At 35.5% G+C, this 19,253-nt stretch overlaps 1 protein-coding gene across 1 annotated transcript in view; it reads left to right on the top strand.

Moving 5' to 3' along the window:
* Window positions 1-19,253, top strand: part of EYA4 (EYA transcriptional coactivator and phosphatase 4) — an 86,741-nt gene that overhangs the window by 5,723 nt on the left and 61,765 nt on the right. Inside the window, exons 2-3 of the mRNA XM_023730078.1 lie at window positions 4,126-4,247; window positions 14,408-14,500. Of these exons, the coding sequence (XP_023585846.1) occupies window positions 4,130-4,247; window positions 14,408-14,500 (211 nt within the window). The 5' untranslated portion in view covers window positions 4,126-4,129. The remainder of the gene's footprint in view (window positions 1-4,125; window positions 4,248-14,407; window positions 14,501-19,253) is intronic.

Below are 19,253 nucleotides of genomic sequence, written 5' to 3'. Positions count from 1 at the left end.
GACCAAAATGGATGTCAGAAGAGACTCTGAAACTTGCTCTTGAATGTCGAGTAGCTAAAGCAAAAGAAAGAAATGATAAAGTAAAAGAGCTGAACAGAAGATTTCAAAGGGCAGCTTGAGAAGACAAAGTAAAGTATTATAATGACATGTGCAAAGAGCTGGAGATAGAAAACCAAAAGGGAAGAACACGCTCAGAATTTCTCAAGCTGAAAGAACTGAAGAAACTATTCAAGCCTCGAGTTGCAATAGTGAAGGATTCTAAGGGGAAAATATTAAACAACGCAGGAAGCATCAAAAGAAGATAGAAGAAATACACACAGCCATTGTACCAAAAAGAACTAGTAGAAGTTCAGCCATTTCAGGAGGTAGCATATGATCAAGAACTGATGGTACTGAAGGAAGAAGTACCAGCTGCAAAGAAGGCATTGATGAAAAACAAGGCTCCAAGAATTGAGGGAATGCCAGTTGAGATGTTTCAACAAATAGATGCAACACTGGAGGTGCTCACTCATCTGTGCCAAGAAATTTGGAAGACAGCTATCCGGCCAGCCAACTAGAAAGAGAGCCATATTTGTGTCCATTCCAAAGAAAGGTGATAATGCAGAAGTTATCAAACAATATCATTAATGTCATATGCACGTAAAATTTTGCTGAAGATCATTCAAAAGCGGCTGCAGCAGTATATCGACAGGAAACTGCCAGAAATTCAGGCTAGATTCAAAAGAGGACATGGAACTGGGGATATCACTCCTGATGTCAGATGGATTCTGGCTGAAAGCAAAGACTATTAGAAAGATGTTTACCTGTGTTTTATTGACTATGCAAAGGCTGTGTGGATCATAACAAATTATGGATAACATGCAAAGAATGGAAATTCCAGAACACTTAATTGTGCTCATGAGGAACCTGTACATGGATCAAGAGGCAGTTGTTAGGACAAAACAAGGGGATACTGGTTTAAAATCAGGAAAGGTGTGTCTCAGGGTTGTATCCTTTCTCCGTACTTACTCAGTCTGTATGTTGAGCAAATAATCCTAGAAACTGGATTATATGAAGTGAATGAGACATCAGGATTAGAGGAAGACTCTAACAATATGCGTTATGCAGATGGCACAACCTTGCTTGCTGGAAGTAAAGAGGACTTGAAGCACTTACTGATGAAGGTCAAAGACCACAGTCTTCAGTATGGATTACACCTCAACATAAAGAAAACAAAAATTCTCACAAGTGGACCAATAAAGAACATCATGATAAATGGAGAAAAGATTGAAGTTGTCAAGGATTTGATTTTACTTGGATCCACAATCAACACCCATGGAAGCAGCAGTCAAGAAATCAAAACATGCATTGCATTGGGCCAATCTGCTGCAAAAGACCTCTTTAAAGTGTTGAGAAGCAAAGATGTCACCTGAAGACTAAGGTGCGTCTGACCCAAGCTATGGTATTTTCAGCTGCATCATGCACATGCAAACGCTGGACAGTGAATAAGGAAGACTGAAGAAGAATTGACGCCTTTGAGTTGCGGTGTTGGCGAAAAATGTTGAATATACCATGGACTGCCAAAAGAACGAACAAATCTGTCTTGGAAGAAGTACAGCCAGAATGCTCCTTAGAAGCAAGGATGGTGACACTAAGTTTTACGTACTTTGGACATGTTGTCACAAGTAATCAGTCCCTGGAGAAGGACATCATGCTTGGTAAGGTACAGGGTCAGTGAAAAAGAGGAAGACCCTCAACAAGATCGATTGACGCAGTGGCTGCAACAGTGGACTCAAGCATAATAATGATTATGAGGATGGCGCAAGACTGGGCAGTGTTTTGTTCTGTAGTACATAGGGTCACTGTGAGTCAGAACCAGCTCAGTGGCACCTAACAACAACCACATACCCCCTTTGGATGGACATTCCATGCACGCTTGAAAATATTGTGTATTCTGTAATTATTGAGTATTAATGTATATTATATATAAAAACAGTATATATATGTTTATTCTATCAGTTACTGTGAAAAATTGTTATAAAACATCCCACTATGAATGTGGATTTGTCTCTTTTTTCCTTTAATTAGGTTTTGTTTTGCATATTTTGAAGCTCTGGTATTAGATACATGCACATTTAGAATTGTTGTTTTCCTGATAAATTTCCCTTTTTATATTTGCTAATATTCTCCATCTTGAGGCCTATTTTGCATGATGTTAATATAGCCATAGCATGCATCTTATTATTTGCATTATAAATTTTTTTCTATCAGTTTTTCTTCAACCTACTTGTGCTTTATCAACATTTGGGCTCCCAGGAAGCAAATACTGAGAGGAGGATTGGTGTGCCAGGAGTTTATTGGGTTGTGCTCTCAGATCAACACCTTTGAGGGAATAAAAGAAGCAGTATTGGTCTTAGAGATAAGTTGACCTTCAGTGCAACTGAAACAAAGGTCTCAGCTGATCTTATGGGGAGCTGTATACTAGGTTGACCCATGTGACATGTGGGCTTAGTCTTTATACTCCTTCATTCACCAGTCATTAGATGAGGGCTGTCCCCCAAAAGGGTGTAATCTTGGGCAAAGTGACTCTTTTTAGTTGAGGGAAAATCCTGGAAAAAGGACTCAATTGAGTGCTCCCTGTCAGAAACACTTCCCCTCAGCTGTAGGAATAAGTTCTTTAATCCTGGAGAGGGGGATTTGGGCAGCTCACCATAGTATCACTCTGTGCTTATATTTAAAGTGCTTTTCTTGTAAACCCCCTCTAGATGAGTCTTGCTCTTTTTAGTGCAATATATCACATCCTCATCTTTTCACTGAAGAGTTTATTCCATTCATGTCCAGTGTAGTCATTCATATGGTTGGTTTTGAATTGGCCATCTTGGTACATGTTTTCTATTTTTCCAGTATATTTTTTGTTTCTTCCTTTATCTTTTCCTGGATTCTTTGGTGTTAATCAAATACATCTTTAATAGTTTATTTTAATTATTTGATTGGCTTTTTGTTGTACCTATTTGCATTTTTCTCATTAATATGTAATGGTATGAATTACTTTATGTACTTCATAATACTTTACTATATAATACTTACCTCTTTTCCAAGTTATTATGCTACCTCATAACAAATGAAAGAGTCTTAAGAAATATAATATCACCCTCACCATCCTTTGTGCTATTGTTGTTACATATTTTACTTCTATACTATATTATAAATCCAACTATCCAGTGCTATTATTTTTGTTTCAGTTGGATGTCTTTAAGGAAATTAAGGCAAAAATAAAAGATTTTTGTTCAGTATTTGTGTATTTACATTTCTGGTGTTGTTTATTCCTTTATGTAGATCTGAGTTTCCATATGGTTTAATTTCTTTCAGCCAAAGATTTTCCTCTGGTATTTTTGGACTGCAGGACAATGTTGACAAATTTTCTCAATTTTTGCTTTTATCGTGAGTTTTCCTTCTTTCGTGGAAGCATGTGTGGCTTCCTTGGGCCATTGTGCAATTCTTTTTCTCTAGTTTCCTTTTGAAAAGATCAGTTTTTCCTCAGTCCCAGCTTCATTTAGGGTTTTAATTCCAGCACATTCTCTGGAATAGACATAAGTCAAAGTCTCCTATCCTGAATGATTATTAAAGGTGTTACAACTCTTGCCCCCAGCCCTTGGGCTTTTTTTCAGCCCCCTTGGTCAGCAAGGTCAAGTAGAAGCTTCTGCTCAGGCTTTGAGTTTACACTTTATTTCTGACTACTGACTTCTTCCTTACTGGCCCCAGGAACGTCAAATTTTGAGTTAAATGTTATCACAATTTCTACAGGTTCATAGCAGAGGTGATCAGTGTAGGAGGGTGGGTCTCTATAGCAACTTAAACTGCCAAGATGATGGAAGCTGCTTTACTCTTTACATTATTGTATGGAATCCTTGTAAGATTGCAAATAAACAAAGTATGAGGCTTAGCAAGCATAGAAGCTTGCATTTATTTGTTTGTTTATTTATAATGGCTGGCATTTTCTCCTGGTTAACGAAGAAGTGTTAGCTACTGGTTTCAATTCTTATTATTGTGAGATGACATATATATTCAGTATAACAATATATGTAGTTTATTAAGAATTAATTGCTGAGACTTCAGCATTTGCTCTGCTGTTTCTTGCTCCAACAGGTCTATGGAAATGCAGGACCTAGCAAGTCCTCATGCTCTTGGAGGTGGTGAAACACCTGGTAACTCCAAGCTGGATAAAACTAGCCTTAGCAGTACATCAGTCACCACAAATGGGACAGGAGGTAAGTGTATCACCCAGAGGATGTGCAGAATCACATTTCATTGTTTGCTTTGATTTCACATGTTAAGGATTTTCTAATAAATAAATATCTTATTATCAATAGCATAATCGGCATTATAACCAAAAAAGATATAGTTAATGTCACCCAGAAGATTCCCAGAATCATATTTCTTTTTTTTTTAAATTGTGCTTTAGGTGAAAGTTTACAGCTCAAGTTAGTTTCTCATATAAAAATTTATACACACATTGTTATGTGACCCTAGTTGCTATCCCTATAACGTGACCACCCATTCTTCCTTTCCACCCCGGATTTCCTGTGTCCATTCAGCTAGCTCCTATCCCTTTCTGCCTTCTCATCTTGCCTTTGGACAGGAGCTGCCCGTTTAGTCTCGTGTATCTACTTGATTTAAAGAAGCGCACTCTTCACGAGTATCATTTTATGTCTTATAGTCAGGTCTATTCTTTTTCTGAAGAGTTGGCTTCGAGATTCCCAGAATCATATTTCAATATTTGCTTTAATTTCATGTTAGATATCTGCTAATAAGTAAGTATCTTTTTATCAATAGCATAGTCATCATTAAAGCTAAGGAATATATAGTGAATGTATTATTTATTGTTCTGTTGATTTTCTTGAAGCATTTGCTCCTCCTCTATAGCTGGAAACATTCAAAAGAGATAGTTAGCCCTGAGCAACATTTTGAGGGCATTTAGTGAACCTTCCCTTTAGTATCTGTCCTTGAAAATATTCAAAAAAATTTAGAGAATGTAACCAGAGGATTTGGACCCCAAACTTACAAAAAAAAGTATACCACTTTTTTGTTTTATTTTGAATTATAACAGAAAAGACTACCTCAAATTTTTTTCTAAAGATCGATTTTTTTTAAAAATTATTTTGAGAATACAAAAATATCCATATCTGCTGCATTTTCTTTTCAAAGAGAATAATACCTAACATGTATTTAAAATAAGAATTTTATTTTTACCAGATACTTTCTCATTTGATTAGCCCTACTTATGCCATATTGTATGGCAACAATAACAGTTATTACTTCCAGTATTCTGCCCCACCATGTAAGGAAATAGTACTTGATTTTTGTATCAGCACATGTACCTATAGAGACTATATATTTTATATATAAGCTGCATTTTAAATTATTCAAAAATTTTGTAGTTGTAGTGTTTTACTCAGTACATTAAAAATTATATGAAATGTCTTTTAAATTACAAACTGTTCATATTACTAGATACCAGAATTTGCCACATCATATTTTCTTTAAAATTTTTAATAATTATCTATGAAATGAATACACCTCTTCCCATTTATTTTAGAATAACTGTGTAATCTAAAATTTTCTTTGTAAAGTTATGTGCATTGCAAGTTGCCTGTATTTAATGTTTTACATCCAACCCTTTGTAGATTAACATTTTCCTTGTTTATAATGTTTATTTGTCTCTAAACATACATATGTAATTTCAACTAATTAATGATAAGATTGCAAATTTATAAGATTATTTAGTGATGTCTTCTGGAGTAAGAACATTTACATTTAAACCTTAAATTGGGTGCAAAAAATAAGTTTAAAAACCCAAGCACTATAGAATTACACTACCTTGAAGTTCACTAATCGTCATGTACGCAGATTTCACTGAACTAAAACGGACTTGAAAAACTAAAATGTAAAAGGCATACAATGCAGTTAACATTTTGGCATTAAGGTCAAAAGTTGGTGCAAGCTTTGAATATTATTCATGTACACCCAGCAGGCATTCAGACAATGAACCCTTATACTGTTCCTGTTCTCAGGGGACAACATGACTGTTTTAAATACTGCAGACTGGTTGCTGAGTTGCAACACCCCCTCTTCTGCAACAAGTATGAGAGATGATGGTACACTGCATGTGTTTGGCCGTGTGGATTTGCCCCTCTGGTTTGCTTTCTGTTGCTATTCTATGTTTGCACTCCTTTTCTGTGTTCCGTACTTATAAAGAAACAGGAGAAATGAACATGACTGTTAGTTATTTATTGAAAACAGTTGATTATATTTTTATTATCAATTAGTATTCTAACATTAGATTCTTTAGACCCATACTGTTATTTTCTTAGATTTTTCACGATTTCATACAAAGAGGGGAATATATTGGTTTTCTAACTACTTATCAGTTAATGGAGTGGATAATTCAGCCAAACAACAGTCAGGTCACTCAGAGCAGTTGAAGTAGATTGTGTACACGCAAACTTAATCGCCTTCATAGCCTATAAACCCATTACTGTTGAGTTGATTCCTACTCATAGCGACCCTATAGGACAGAGTAGAACTGCCCCATAGGGTTTCCAAGGAGCAGCTGGTGGATTCGAACTGCCAACCTTTTGGTTAGCAGCCAAGTTCTTCACTATGCTACCAGTGCGCCTCATAGCCTATAGACTTTCATAATTTAAATTATTAATATGACAAAAAGATCTCTGCCATTTTACACTAACTTTAATAAATATTTCAACTCAAGTGCATAGAGTGACATTAACATTGAAAATCCCATCATACTTTAAATTTTTAGTGATGAAAGCCAAAAGATTGTGTCTTTGGATAATTAGTAAATAAGTACTGGACAATTTGTGGGTTAGGAGCCCTGGTGGCGTAGTGGTTACAAGTTCGGCTGCTAACGAAAAGGTCGGCAGTTCAAATCCACCAGCCACTCCTTGGAAACCCTATGGGGCAGTTCTTCTCTGTCCTACAGGATCACTATGAGTCGGAACTGACTCAATGGCACCTAACAACAACAACAACAATTAGTGGATAATTGATTATAACCTTAAGTATAACCTTAAGGTCTACCATACTATGTTGGTGATGTCTAAATAGGCTGCATTATTCTTTAAAGTAACTTAGAATGTTTCATCACTTAATCTTAATTCTATGATGTTGTTGTTCTTAGGTGCCGGTGAGTCAGTTCCAACTCATAGCAACCCTATGTACCACAGAACGAAACACTGCCTGGTCCTGCGCCATGCTCACAGTCATTGTTATGCTTGAGCCCATTGTTGCAGCCACTGTGCCAGTCCATCCTGTTGAGGGTCTTCCTCTTTTTCACTGACCCTGTACTTTACCAAGCTTGATGTCCTTCTCCAGGGACTGATCCCTTCTGACAACATGTCCCAACGTATGTGAGACGTAGTCTCGCCGTCCTTACTTCTAAGGAGCATTCTGGTTGTACTTCTTCCAAGACAGACTTGTTCGTTCTTTTGGCAGTCCATGGTATATTCAGTATTCTTTGCCAATGCCGCAATTCAAAGGCATCAATTCTTCTTCGGTCTTCCTTATTCATTGTCCAGCTTTTGCATGCATATGATGCGATTGAAAATACCATGGCTTGGGTCAGGTGCACCCTAGTCTTCAAGGTGATACCTTTAAAGAGGTTTTTTGCAGCAGATTTGCCCAAAGCAATGCATCTTTTGATTTCTTGGCTGCTGCTTCCGTGGGTGTTGATTGTGGATCCAAGTAAAATGAAATCCTTGACAACTTCAGTCTTTTCTCCATTTATGATGATGTTGCTTACTGGTTCAGTTGTGAGGATTTTTGTTTTCTTTATGATGAGGTGTAATCCATACTGAAGACTGTGGTCTTTGATCTTCATCAGTAAGTGCTTCAAGTCCTCTTCACTTTGAGCAAGCAAAGTTGTGTCATCTGCATAAGGCAGTTTGTTAATGAGTCTTCCTCCAATTCTGATGCCCCATTCTTCTTCATATAGTCTGGTTTCTTGGATTATTTGCTCAGCATACAGACTGAATAGGTATGATGAAAGAATGCAACCCTGATGCACACCTTTACTGACTTTAAACCACGAAGTATCCCCTTGTTATATGATTATATCATACCATAATATCTTCAAATTTATATTGAAACCTACGTTTTCCTTTGAAATTTTTGTCACTTGTAAAATTGTTATAATGTGAAACTATCAATAAAAATAAAATAAATGCAGTCATGCCTTTAGATATAGATCATAGTCATCAGAAGTTTTCTGTAAAGGGTCAGATAGTATTTTAGGCTTTGTAGTGCTATGGTCTCTGCTGTAACTATTCAGCTCTGCTGCTGTAGCACAAGAACAGCCATTGACAATATGTAAAGAATTGAGAGTGACTATGTTCAAATAGGAAACCATGGTGGCGTAGTGGTTAAGTGCTACGGCTGCTAACCAAAAGGTCGACAGTTCGAATCTACCAGGTGCTCTTTGGAAACTCTATGGGGAAGTTCTGCCCTGTCTTGTAGGGTCACTATGAGTTGGAATCAACTCATGGCAGTGGGTTATAGGTGTTCAAATAAAACTTTATCAACACTGAAATTTGAATTCCACATAATTTTTACATGTCACAATTTATTATTCTTCATTTGATATTTTCCAATTATTTAAGAAAATGTAAAAAGCATCCTTAGCTTGAGAGCCACAAAAAAACTGATTTGGCATGTGGGCTATTGTTTGCCAACCCTTGATAGAGACGTATATGCACATACATGATGGATGTTATACATATAAGAATGCATGCCAGTCATATGAAAACTTACACATATAGGTAATATTTTGATGCTCTTAATGGGATCAGGATTCATAGTTAACTGTATTTTATATATATAAAAATATTTAGATATACTGTAAGTGCTTAGGATTAGGTAAAAATAGTCAATTTTCATTTACCTAATGAAAATATATCGGGACTATTACCTGCCAGGGCTCTGTGCTAGAAAATGGGACCACAGATCTATAGAACATGATACTGCTGGTCATCTAAGGACCAAAAGTTTAGCAGAGGGAAATAGACATAAAAATAATGAGGGCCGTAATGTGTTCAAGATGGGTACTCAGTGGAGGGGGGCAATATTTGATTCTGTGTGAAGATTAAGAAAAGACTTCAAAGAGAAGGTCTGGGGGAACCAAAATCACAAATTCTGATCAGGTTTATGATGTTTTCTTTATTTGAATACTATATCTCATATAAAAGAATCTTTCCAAATTTCTAATATATAAATGATTGACTCATATGTAATGGACTTATTTCTGAGTATTAAGTATTTTTGCAGCACAGCCACCTACTAAGATCTAAGAGTAGTTTCAACACTTTTTTTATTGTTAGAATGAGTGTCTCAAATTGCTTCATCAAATTATTTTTAAAAATTAAAATATTTTGTGGATGTTTAGAAATAAAAGACACTTAGTGCTTGCTGAGTTTTGAATGAATATATTGATGCAGATAAACATAAATCATGGGCTATACCAATTATTAAAACCAGTAGGCAATACTTACTGCTTCCCTGCAGTGCTATAAATTGTAACTCTCCTTATCTAACTCTTCTGAAATTCTTTATAGAACCTAAGCTGTCAGAAGTCACTGCGTGTGATTTTGTGGTTCAGAAAGTGGTTTTGGAATTCCATATATAGTCTTTAAACAGGATACCAGTTTAAACACAGATTTCTGAAGGTGAAAATGTAAATTACTTGGACCACCATCCCATTGGAGGATTAAATGTGATATTGCAAGAAATGAACCTGAACTTTCAGTTATAAAGATAGAACAGACTTTCCCCCAAGAGTAATTAAAATACATTAACCTTGCACTTAAATTATAAGATAATAGAAGGGGACAACACATGTCTAGATGACAAGATTAAATTTACTTTGAAAGTATTTGTATGGGAGTAAGGATAGAGGATAAGGAGCCCTGATGGCACACTGGTTAAGTGCTCAGCTACTAACCAAAAGATTGACGGTTCGAACCCACCCACCAGCTCCCTGGACAAAAGACCTGGAGATCTCCTCTCGTAAAGACTGCTCATTGTTGAGTCAATTCCCACTCATAGTAATCCTATAGGACAGAGTCGAAATGCCCCATCGTGTTTCCAAGGCTGTAACTCTTTAGGGATGCGGACTGCCACGCCTTTCTCCCGTGGAGCAGCTGATGGGTTCAGGCCTCTGGTTAGCGGCCAAGCCCTTGAACCACAGTGCCACCAGGGCTTCTTAACCTAGAAAACTCTATGGTGCAGAAAATCCTCTGTAACCTGGGAGTCATTATGATCCAAAAACAACTTAATGGATACCTAAAAAGAATAACAACAAGAAGTATAAAGGGTGGGGTGTGAAGAGAGGAAGTCATGATCTCGCAGCCATAACTGACATCTGACAATAATCACTTGCCACTTTGACCTAGTCCATAGATTACAATAATTTTTAAAGCTAAAAAATGGAAAACCCAATCATGTCAATATATTTTTATTTTTAGTATCTGACTATGAAAAGCATCCAAATTGCCTGAGGATAACTAGTGGGGAGGGGCCAGGACAATACAAGTATTTCTTGAAGTTACAGTGCTGTACAAAGTCATGTGTATAGTTGTTACATCCCAGTTTTAGGGAAATGAACCCTGAATCACTTATTTTGAGCATGTGGAAGAATGAAACCATAAACGTCTTCAACCTGCGACACTAATATATAAAAACTGTTGCTTTCAAAATCAAAATTGATTTGTAAGCTTGAATTTTGTTGAAAATTATGATGCTTTTCATCTAAGGAAGGTTACTGGTGCAATTTTATTGCATGTAATGATTGTGGACACTGTTCTGAAATTAAATTAAAAGTTTTGTTTTAACCTCCATGCATATTTAAGAAAAAATATCGTAAAAATATATATACATTTGAACATCACAGTGAATATACAGTGGCAATTATCTGGAATTGCAAGTTTTAGAAAATAATAAGCCTAAGACTAGACTTATTTTCTTGGTAAACATCTTTCTTATACTGCCTTGCACATATTTAATGAAACAAAACAAAAAACATATATAGTATATCTCATTTAAAGTGGCAGAACAAAAGCAATACAAAAGGAAATGGAGTACATTTCAAATATGTTTGGAGTTTTAGTAAAAATTGCTTTCATTTTTTAAAACTTTATCTACAATTATTTTGTAGTGTTTATACTGGTTAACTGTTTTATAAATATTAAGCTCACACTTCTTACTATTTTAATGTCTTTTTTAATAAATCAACTAATCATTCAAAGAGTATCCATTTCACTTCTCTGTTTGCATTTTCTGTCCCTGAAAAATCATATTATCATCGCCTAAGATTATTTTCTTTCTTTCAAAAATAAAGCCATAATAACCTTTGTATCTTATTTGGAGCTCATGAGATATCTGTTGATACTCACCTAATGTGAAAATAATTTGTTTCCTGTAACAGCATAATTGATTTATTCCCCCTTTTTGCTTTTGCTCTGACCTTAACCTGCATATGAAAAATAAACTTACATTAATGTGTCGTGTTTTCTCCTAAACATTAGCATCCATTTTATGAAATTACTACTTGAAAATCTATGTATTTTAGTACACTGAACACATCTTAATACTTATACCTCTCTTATAGACTTTCTAGAGATGCCCTTCAGCCTTAAAACGAACCTTCTTTGTCTTTGGCTCAGTACTGTCTTTTAAAATTTAATGAGATACGTTTCCAGTTTAACAAATGAGACCAAAAACTACATTTTTCCCTCTTCTTCATTCTCCTTTTGACTGTATAAAATTTTTAAATTGAAATGATTATAATCAGAACCAATGCTGAAGTTTTTTTAAATCAAGTCTCAAAGATGGAATCCAAGATAATATAACTGATTTTCATGTCTGGCTTCTAAATCAGTTTTTTATATATAGACACAGCTCACAGTTGCTCCCCTATGTACTCCCCCAACACAATTCACAAGTGATATATATACATATATAGATATATATATGTGTGTGTTAATAAATCTATTTTACAAGTATTTTTTATAGATTTAGACATGTTTAAATAGGAACTTAGCCACAGTTAGAATCTGGAAATTCCGAGAAACTGTCTCACGTCTTAGTTTAGCTGAAGGCTTTGGACTATGCCTATTTGTCATAAATGTCAGAAGACAAACATGGGTGTTGGATCATAGAGAGTGGATTTTACAACCATCTAGATCATACTCTGGATTATCTTTATACAGATGAAAGTAATTATTAGGTGATTAGTGCTGACTGAGGGCAGTATGGTTAAGATTTTGGATTCTGGAGCCACTCCACTTGGTTTTAAATTCTTGCTCTTACTAGTTATGTGACCATTGGCGAGTTGTTTGAACACTTTGTGCCTTAGTTTCCCCATCTGAAAAAATGAAGATAATAGCAGTATCTACCTTATGCAATTGTTATGAGGAGCAATTTTTAATACCTGTAAGTCACATGGAACAATGCCTGCCATGTATTAAGTACCTTCTAAGTGTGTGCTGTTACTGTTATCTGCTTTCAAAGTTGCTACTTCTTGTTGTCTTTTAAAATTTTTTGGGAGGAAGAAAATGGAAAACATACTGTAGTAGCCTATTCCAATATTTTGCAGTTTTCATTTTTAATAATGTGTTCCTAATTACTTTACCTAAATGATAACTCCATTTTTATCACTCTGTAAGCCTTAGTGAAAAGTCACTGCAAGTACCAAAGCCATTTTCATACCTCAAAGCAGCCTGTTATGGTGGTACGAACATGGATACTAGAACAAAAGGTCTGCGTTCAGATACTGGCTCCACCACATCCCACGGAGGGACTTATACGAACTCCTCAGCCTGTTCAAACTTCAGTTTCCTCATATATGAAATAATACAATGATTCCTACTGATCTAGATTGTGTTAAGGATTAACTAGATGTACATAGTCTAGCACATAGTAAGCTCTCAAATAATTTTGTAGTAGTAAATAATTTTGTAGTTATAATCAGATAGAATCATAAAATAGACTTAAGCAAATTACTACTGAAAAGTTGTAACCTCTAATTCATTATTTATCATTACACAAATAGACTCTATTCCTCAGATTATTGTTGCTATTAAAAAATAGATCAACCTTAAATTTCCCTTTTGCTAGGATGAGTAAGCCAAGTTTTTCTACTTCTTCTTTCCAACGTTTAAAGTTCTCTGAATCTTCCAGCAAACCTTCCCATCAGTATTAAATTACGGATACTAAACTAACCCAAAGCTCACTGAAGATCTGGTCAATTCTGTTCGTGTGGAAAGAGGGCATAATCATTACTGCATGTTTCTCCATCAATTAATTGCTTTTCTAACAGAGTAGCATTGCTGACTTGCTTGTTTGGTGGGTACACTCTGACCCCACTCTTCTTTTTGCCATATTTATTCAAGGTTGGCTAGTCTTCAGCTTTAATCTTTATAGTTTTCTGCTTGCTTCTAAGTTATTTAATTGTTTCATTCCATTTATGACAAAGAAACACAAGAGGTGTTGAACAGTTAATAATTTAGTTTACTTCCTTGCTGCTATGATATTTGTAGCAAAGTTTGCCCACAGAGGGAAAATATGGTGTGACAAAATGGGTAGAGGCTTTACCACTTACCGCCACCCCGACTCGTTGCATCTAATCACAACAATAATGTATGCCAGCCTATGTCATTGCCAGGTGAAGATTTTGCCAAAATACATGACCCCAAAGTAGAAATAACATTAGAAAGTTTTCAAAAGCCGTACTTAGGTCTGTAGAAGTGGTCTCCTATTGTATGCTTATTGCTATAATGCATCAAAAATTGTTATACCACTAGAGTAAAGAACACCCAAGATCTATGGCTCTTTATTCTTATTTAGAGCAGAAAATTTACTGAGTGCCTCATTTTCCACCCATCAGATGGATAGGCCTATGGTTTCTGTATTTGTGTATGCCTCCATCGTACTTTTATACAGTGATTTTTTTAAATGTCTTTTTGGGAAGAATAAAATATAAGCTAGTAAATCTCTTTGCTATGATTTGGATTCAGTGTGGTGAAGACTGACTGATGATCCCTTTTTTCCCCATCTTTTGACAATAATATCAGAATATGCTTAGCTGAGTTAAAAACACAGATATGTGTATTGCTGTTTCACTTTGGAAGGTTGACTGCCTTCAAAAGATAGATTCTAAAGAACTAGTTTAGCCAAAGGATTTTAGATTAAATCCTCCATAAATGCATGTCCCTTTAGAAGCTAACAAAACACTTCTCATCAGCTTCTCAGGTTTTCTCTTGCATGCCCATAGTAGCTAGAAAAATCACTAGTAGAGCAGTCAGGGTCTTTGATGTAAATTTAGAAGTAAAACTCACATGTCCTTATTCTTCCTACTTAGTGTCTCTTCTTGCAGTCAAAACAGAGCCTTTGAACAGCAGTGAAACAACCACCACCACTGGAGATGGAGCGCTTGACACTTTTACTGGGTCAGGTAAAGCCTTAAGCTCGTGAGTTGTTACATACACATTGGGGTCCTCAGAATCCTCCTTGCGTATAGCCAGCATAAACACTCAAGCTGCTAGAAATTTGGTTTTTTATAAACTTAGCAATAAATCCACCTTTTTGAGAACTACGTAGTAGTTTCAAAAATTATATTTGGAAATTGTTTTGCTGGATTTTTAGTTGACAGCAAAATAATTCCATGGCTTCCTTAGTAGAAATAAACAGAGCTGACGTCCTTCATATTATTTTATACAGTATTTAATTACTTTAGCAATTAGGTTATAATAGTCTACTTTGTTCCTTCAGCTTGCCCATTTAGATTACATTAAAAACTGCCTTCTGTCCACCATTTGAGACGTAAACCTATCCATTTGATTCCTTCTAAATAACCTTGTTTCCTCTCTGGGTTTAAAAAAATCTTCCTGTGTAAGCAGCTGAGTGACAAGTATTAAAGGTTAATGGACTGCAGGAGAGCACATGCTGGTTGCATTAGAACGAGTCTCTGAGAGCACTACTTTCACTCAGAATGCTTCAAAGAGAACAATAGCATGTCTTTAAACATCAATCCTTTTAAAATAAAAATACCTGATAACTCCCAGCTGGGCACAAAGGGCATGAATTAAATTGACTTAATTAAAGATTTTGTTTAAGTTAGAATACTTTGTTTGGTTTATTATCTGATGAAAAGATTTTTTTTTAACCTAAAGAAGAGTTTGTATATCAAAAAGATGAGCATTCAGCTGAGAAGAGGATTTATGGTAGTTAAATCTTGAATTATGTTAGTGTGCTTTAATATATTTTACATTTATCAATGATCACATGTACAAGAATTTTGTATGGGTATGCTTTCTGTAAAAAGAGTTGAGGAATATCTTTAAACATAATGTCATTATTGCATATATTTGATTTTTATAGCTGCAGATGATCAAATTTTTATTAATTTACACTGATGTGGAAGTAATTGCCATGTATTCACATAATTATTAGTACTGCCAACAGAAAGAAATAATAAAATGTAAAGTTTGCATAGAGGCTCATGTGTACTAATCCACATACTTTTTAGCAATTCACCTGCTTCCTAGTAGATAAATAGGTAATGACTTCCTCTAAGCATTCTTTTTTGTTCACTTACCATAACTCTTGTAAACTTTCCCAACATGTTTTTAAGGAGATAAATAAAATTATTAAGGAATTGCTGATATACTTAAGTAGTATACCATGAGTTACTTGAAAGCCGAATGACAAAATCATAGAATTTAACTCCAGAAACAGTTTTAGAGATCTCCTGATCCATTTTTTAAGCAGGAATACAAAGGAACATAGAAGTAAAAGGTGGGTAGGGCCACATGGTCTAGGCCTCTGGTAAAAAATTTCTGATAATCAATCCTTTCGTAATAACTCCATTGGAAAGTATGAAAATAGGAAAACAAATAGGTATGAAAGTCATCCTGTCTAAAATTCACTCATATTATCTTCCCAAATAATTTCCCGTTTTTTTAAGAACTATCTAGGGCTATCGAGCATTGCAGTGATTGTGAGGGTAGCACAGGACTGGGCAGTGTTTCGTTCTGTTGTACATGGCGTCGCTATGAGTTGGAACTGACTGGATGGCATACAATAATAACAGTCTAGGGCTGTGCTGTCCATTAATGTAGCCACTAGCCATATGTGGCTATTTAAATTTATATTTAACTTAATTAAAGTTGGATAGAATTCAAAATTTAATTCTAGTCGCACCAACCACATACATGGCTTTTTGTTGTTAGTTGCTGTTGGTTCAATTCCGACTCCTGGTACCCCATGTGTGCAGTGTAGAATTGCTCCATAGGGTTTTCAAGATTGTGACCTTTGGGAAGAGGATCACCAGGCCTGTCTTCCAAGGCACCTCTGGGTGGATTTGAACCACCAACCTTTCATTTAGTAGTTGGGCTCTTAACTGTTTGTACCATCCAGGGACTCTCTAGTCCTATATATGGTTAGTGGCTACCATATTGAACAGCTCAGATATAGAACATTTCCAACACCATGGAAAGTTCTGTTGGACAGCAATGATCTAGGGCAGGGATTTTCAGCGGCAGCACTATTAAAAATTTGGCCTAGTTCTTTGTAGTGGGAGAGTTCTCCTCTGCATTGTAGGATGTTTAGCAGCATGCCAGGCATCTATTCCAAGATGCCAGTAGCAAACCCCCTACCCAGTTGCAACAACCAGAAATGTCTCCAGACATTGCTAAACATCCCCTAAACAAAACCCATTGCTGTTGAGTTGATTCTGATTCATAGTGACCCTGTAGTACAGAACAGAACTGTCCCGTAGGGTTTCCAAGGAGCAGCTCCTGTATTTAAACTGCTGACCTTTTGATTAGCAGCTAAGCACTTAACCACTACACCACCAGGGTTCCAAATATCCCCTATCAGGCAAAATTTGTTTCTCCTCTCCGCGCCCCCGTCGCCGCCCCGCTGGAAATCACTGATCTAGGGTGCCAAGATAATGATAACAGTAAAACTTTAAAATTTTTTGCCACTATCCTCTGAGAAACTGGTAATATACTTTAAAATTTTTGTTTCAGGGCATTTTGAAGACAAGCATTTGCTTACTTTTATGTGCAGAAATGCTGAAGTATAATTAGCTGAGTGCTTTGGGTAATATCTATGATTAATTAAATGACAGGTCTTCCAATTTGGCGGGTCTCCCAAATTTGTTTATGGCATTCCAGAAATCATTGTAGAGGTTAGGCTACCCTGTGTAGAAAATAGTTTTACTTTGATTAGCATAGTCACAACCCACTTTACCAACTTGGCTGTTTTCAGTTGCCTGCAGATATGTATATGTAAGAACAAAAAGTATAAATTTTAGTAAAGAAACAAACTGCCCTAGTGTTATCCCTTATGTGTCTTAGTTTTCTGAGCCAAAGTTTTTGTCTTCTGTTTAGATAATGAACATATAGACACTAAATATGAGATTTTAAAGATTTATTGAGCCTTTGTATTGTTGTGGGTACATTATTCTAATTATATCTATATTCATTCATTAGAGGGATGAAGCATACTACATATTCAGAATTGTGTGCAGGTGGATAGAGTTTTTGTGAAATATATAATTTTGCTATTTGGTTCATTTAAAAAAACTACTATGTTGTTTTAGGTGACGTCGAGTCACTTCTGACTCCTAGTGACCCTATAGGACTGAGTAGAACTGCCCCATAGGGTTTCCAAGGAGCAGCTGGTGAATTTGAACTACTGACCTTTTGGTTAGCAGCCGAGCTCTTAACCACTACGCCACCAGGGCTCCAAAAGCTGCTAGAGTGAATTTTTTTTTTTTTTATTTAATATCTCTTTGGAAAAGCCTGTGTTTTACAGTCTTGAAAATAACTGATAAGATAGTCCAAGTTTTGAGTGTGCCAAAGCGAAGTTCCAGAAATAGACACAAATGACATAGAATTAAGCCTCATTTAACTATATTTCTGTTAAGTAGAACATTCACTGTTATGAATTTATGAATCAGACTGAATTTTCTGTGAAGCGATGCTATTTTTATTATATAATGTACATTTTTTGGCCATAGTGTGGTAGAAAGAGTTTATTTTCATTGAGTTGATTTGAAAGCTGCAAATATTCTTTTAAGTTTTTACTAAATAAGTAGAAAGTTAATAGTTTAATAGGCAGTTTACTGTTGACTATATATAGCAAGTTTACTTAAATTTTGGTTGCTGAAAATGTTTAGAACATACACCTGTGTTCTAAAAATTTTGATGATTTTCAAAATTGACTCAAAATATTCTTGAAAAGATCCTCTTCTGCAGTTTTCTGTGGAAATTAAATTATCCAGTCCATACTCAGAGCTATAGGCAAAATAGCATTTTAAACACATTAAATTCTGCATGTTTATGAAGCAATAGATCACAAGGATACTTAATAGCATTTGGATATAGAAATATATCACGTTTCATAAAATAGTTAGCAACCTAAACCTATTTGTCACTTTTATAATTCTAAAAGTTTAGCTCCAGAATTATTATGAACAACTTAGAAAGGACATAGTACTTTGAAGTACAACTATGATTGATTAGACTAAACTAATTCCAGGGCTGCATTGTGTACTACTTTAATCTTTTTGAAAAGTGAATGAACAGCAGATGGCCTAATAAAGACACTCTGTGTGCCTGCCCAGTGTGGACTGGCTCTGAAGGGACTGGCCCAACACTTTACAGTCCATATATTTGCCATCCATCTGTCTTAGTCAAGGCAGATGGTTAAAGGAAAGAGAAACATCCAAACTTTTGGCAATATTCCAGTTTGGGGCTGCATGTTTGGATGAAACGTTAATAGGACCTGACTTTCACCTTTAAGGTCTCCTTAGAAAATTACTATATCTGGTAGTTTAAAATAGATTTGTAAATATGACTGCTACTGCATTTGGAAAGTATTGTGATTGTGTTAAAAAAAAGAAAATGTTGCTATTATCCCCCATGCTTTCTATGTGTATTCCAATTATGACTGGAATATTTTGGACTCTGCAGTATTACTACACATCTGATTGGCAAAAGGAAAGGAAACAGAAAACAATAGCATTTTACAATTTGAAAATGAAGGCTGGAACTTCGAATTTTTGTTAATTTTTCATTGTGTTTCATTTAGAATAGGTATGGAGGAAGAGCAACACAAATTGCCATCATATTTGGAATTTGAAACTTAAAGTTTGCAAAATTTAAAAATTTACTTTTATATCAAAAAAGTTTCCTTAC

Source organism: Trichechus manatus, unplaced genomic scaffold (genome assembly GCF_000243295.1).
Source record: "Trichechus manatus latirostris isolate Lorelei unplaced genomic scaffold, TriManLat1.0 scaffold00002, whole genome shotgun sequence".
Lineage (NCBI taxonomy): Eukaryota > Metazoa > Chordata > Mammalia > Sirenia > Trichechidae > Trichechus > Trichechus manatus.
The sequence above is the reverse complement of the archived record's forward strand: the minus strand, read 5'-3'. Positions and strand labels throughout refer to the sequence as shown.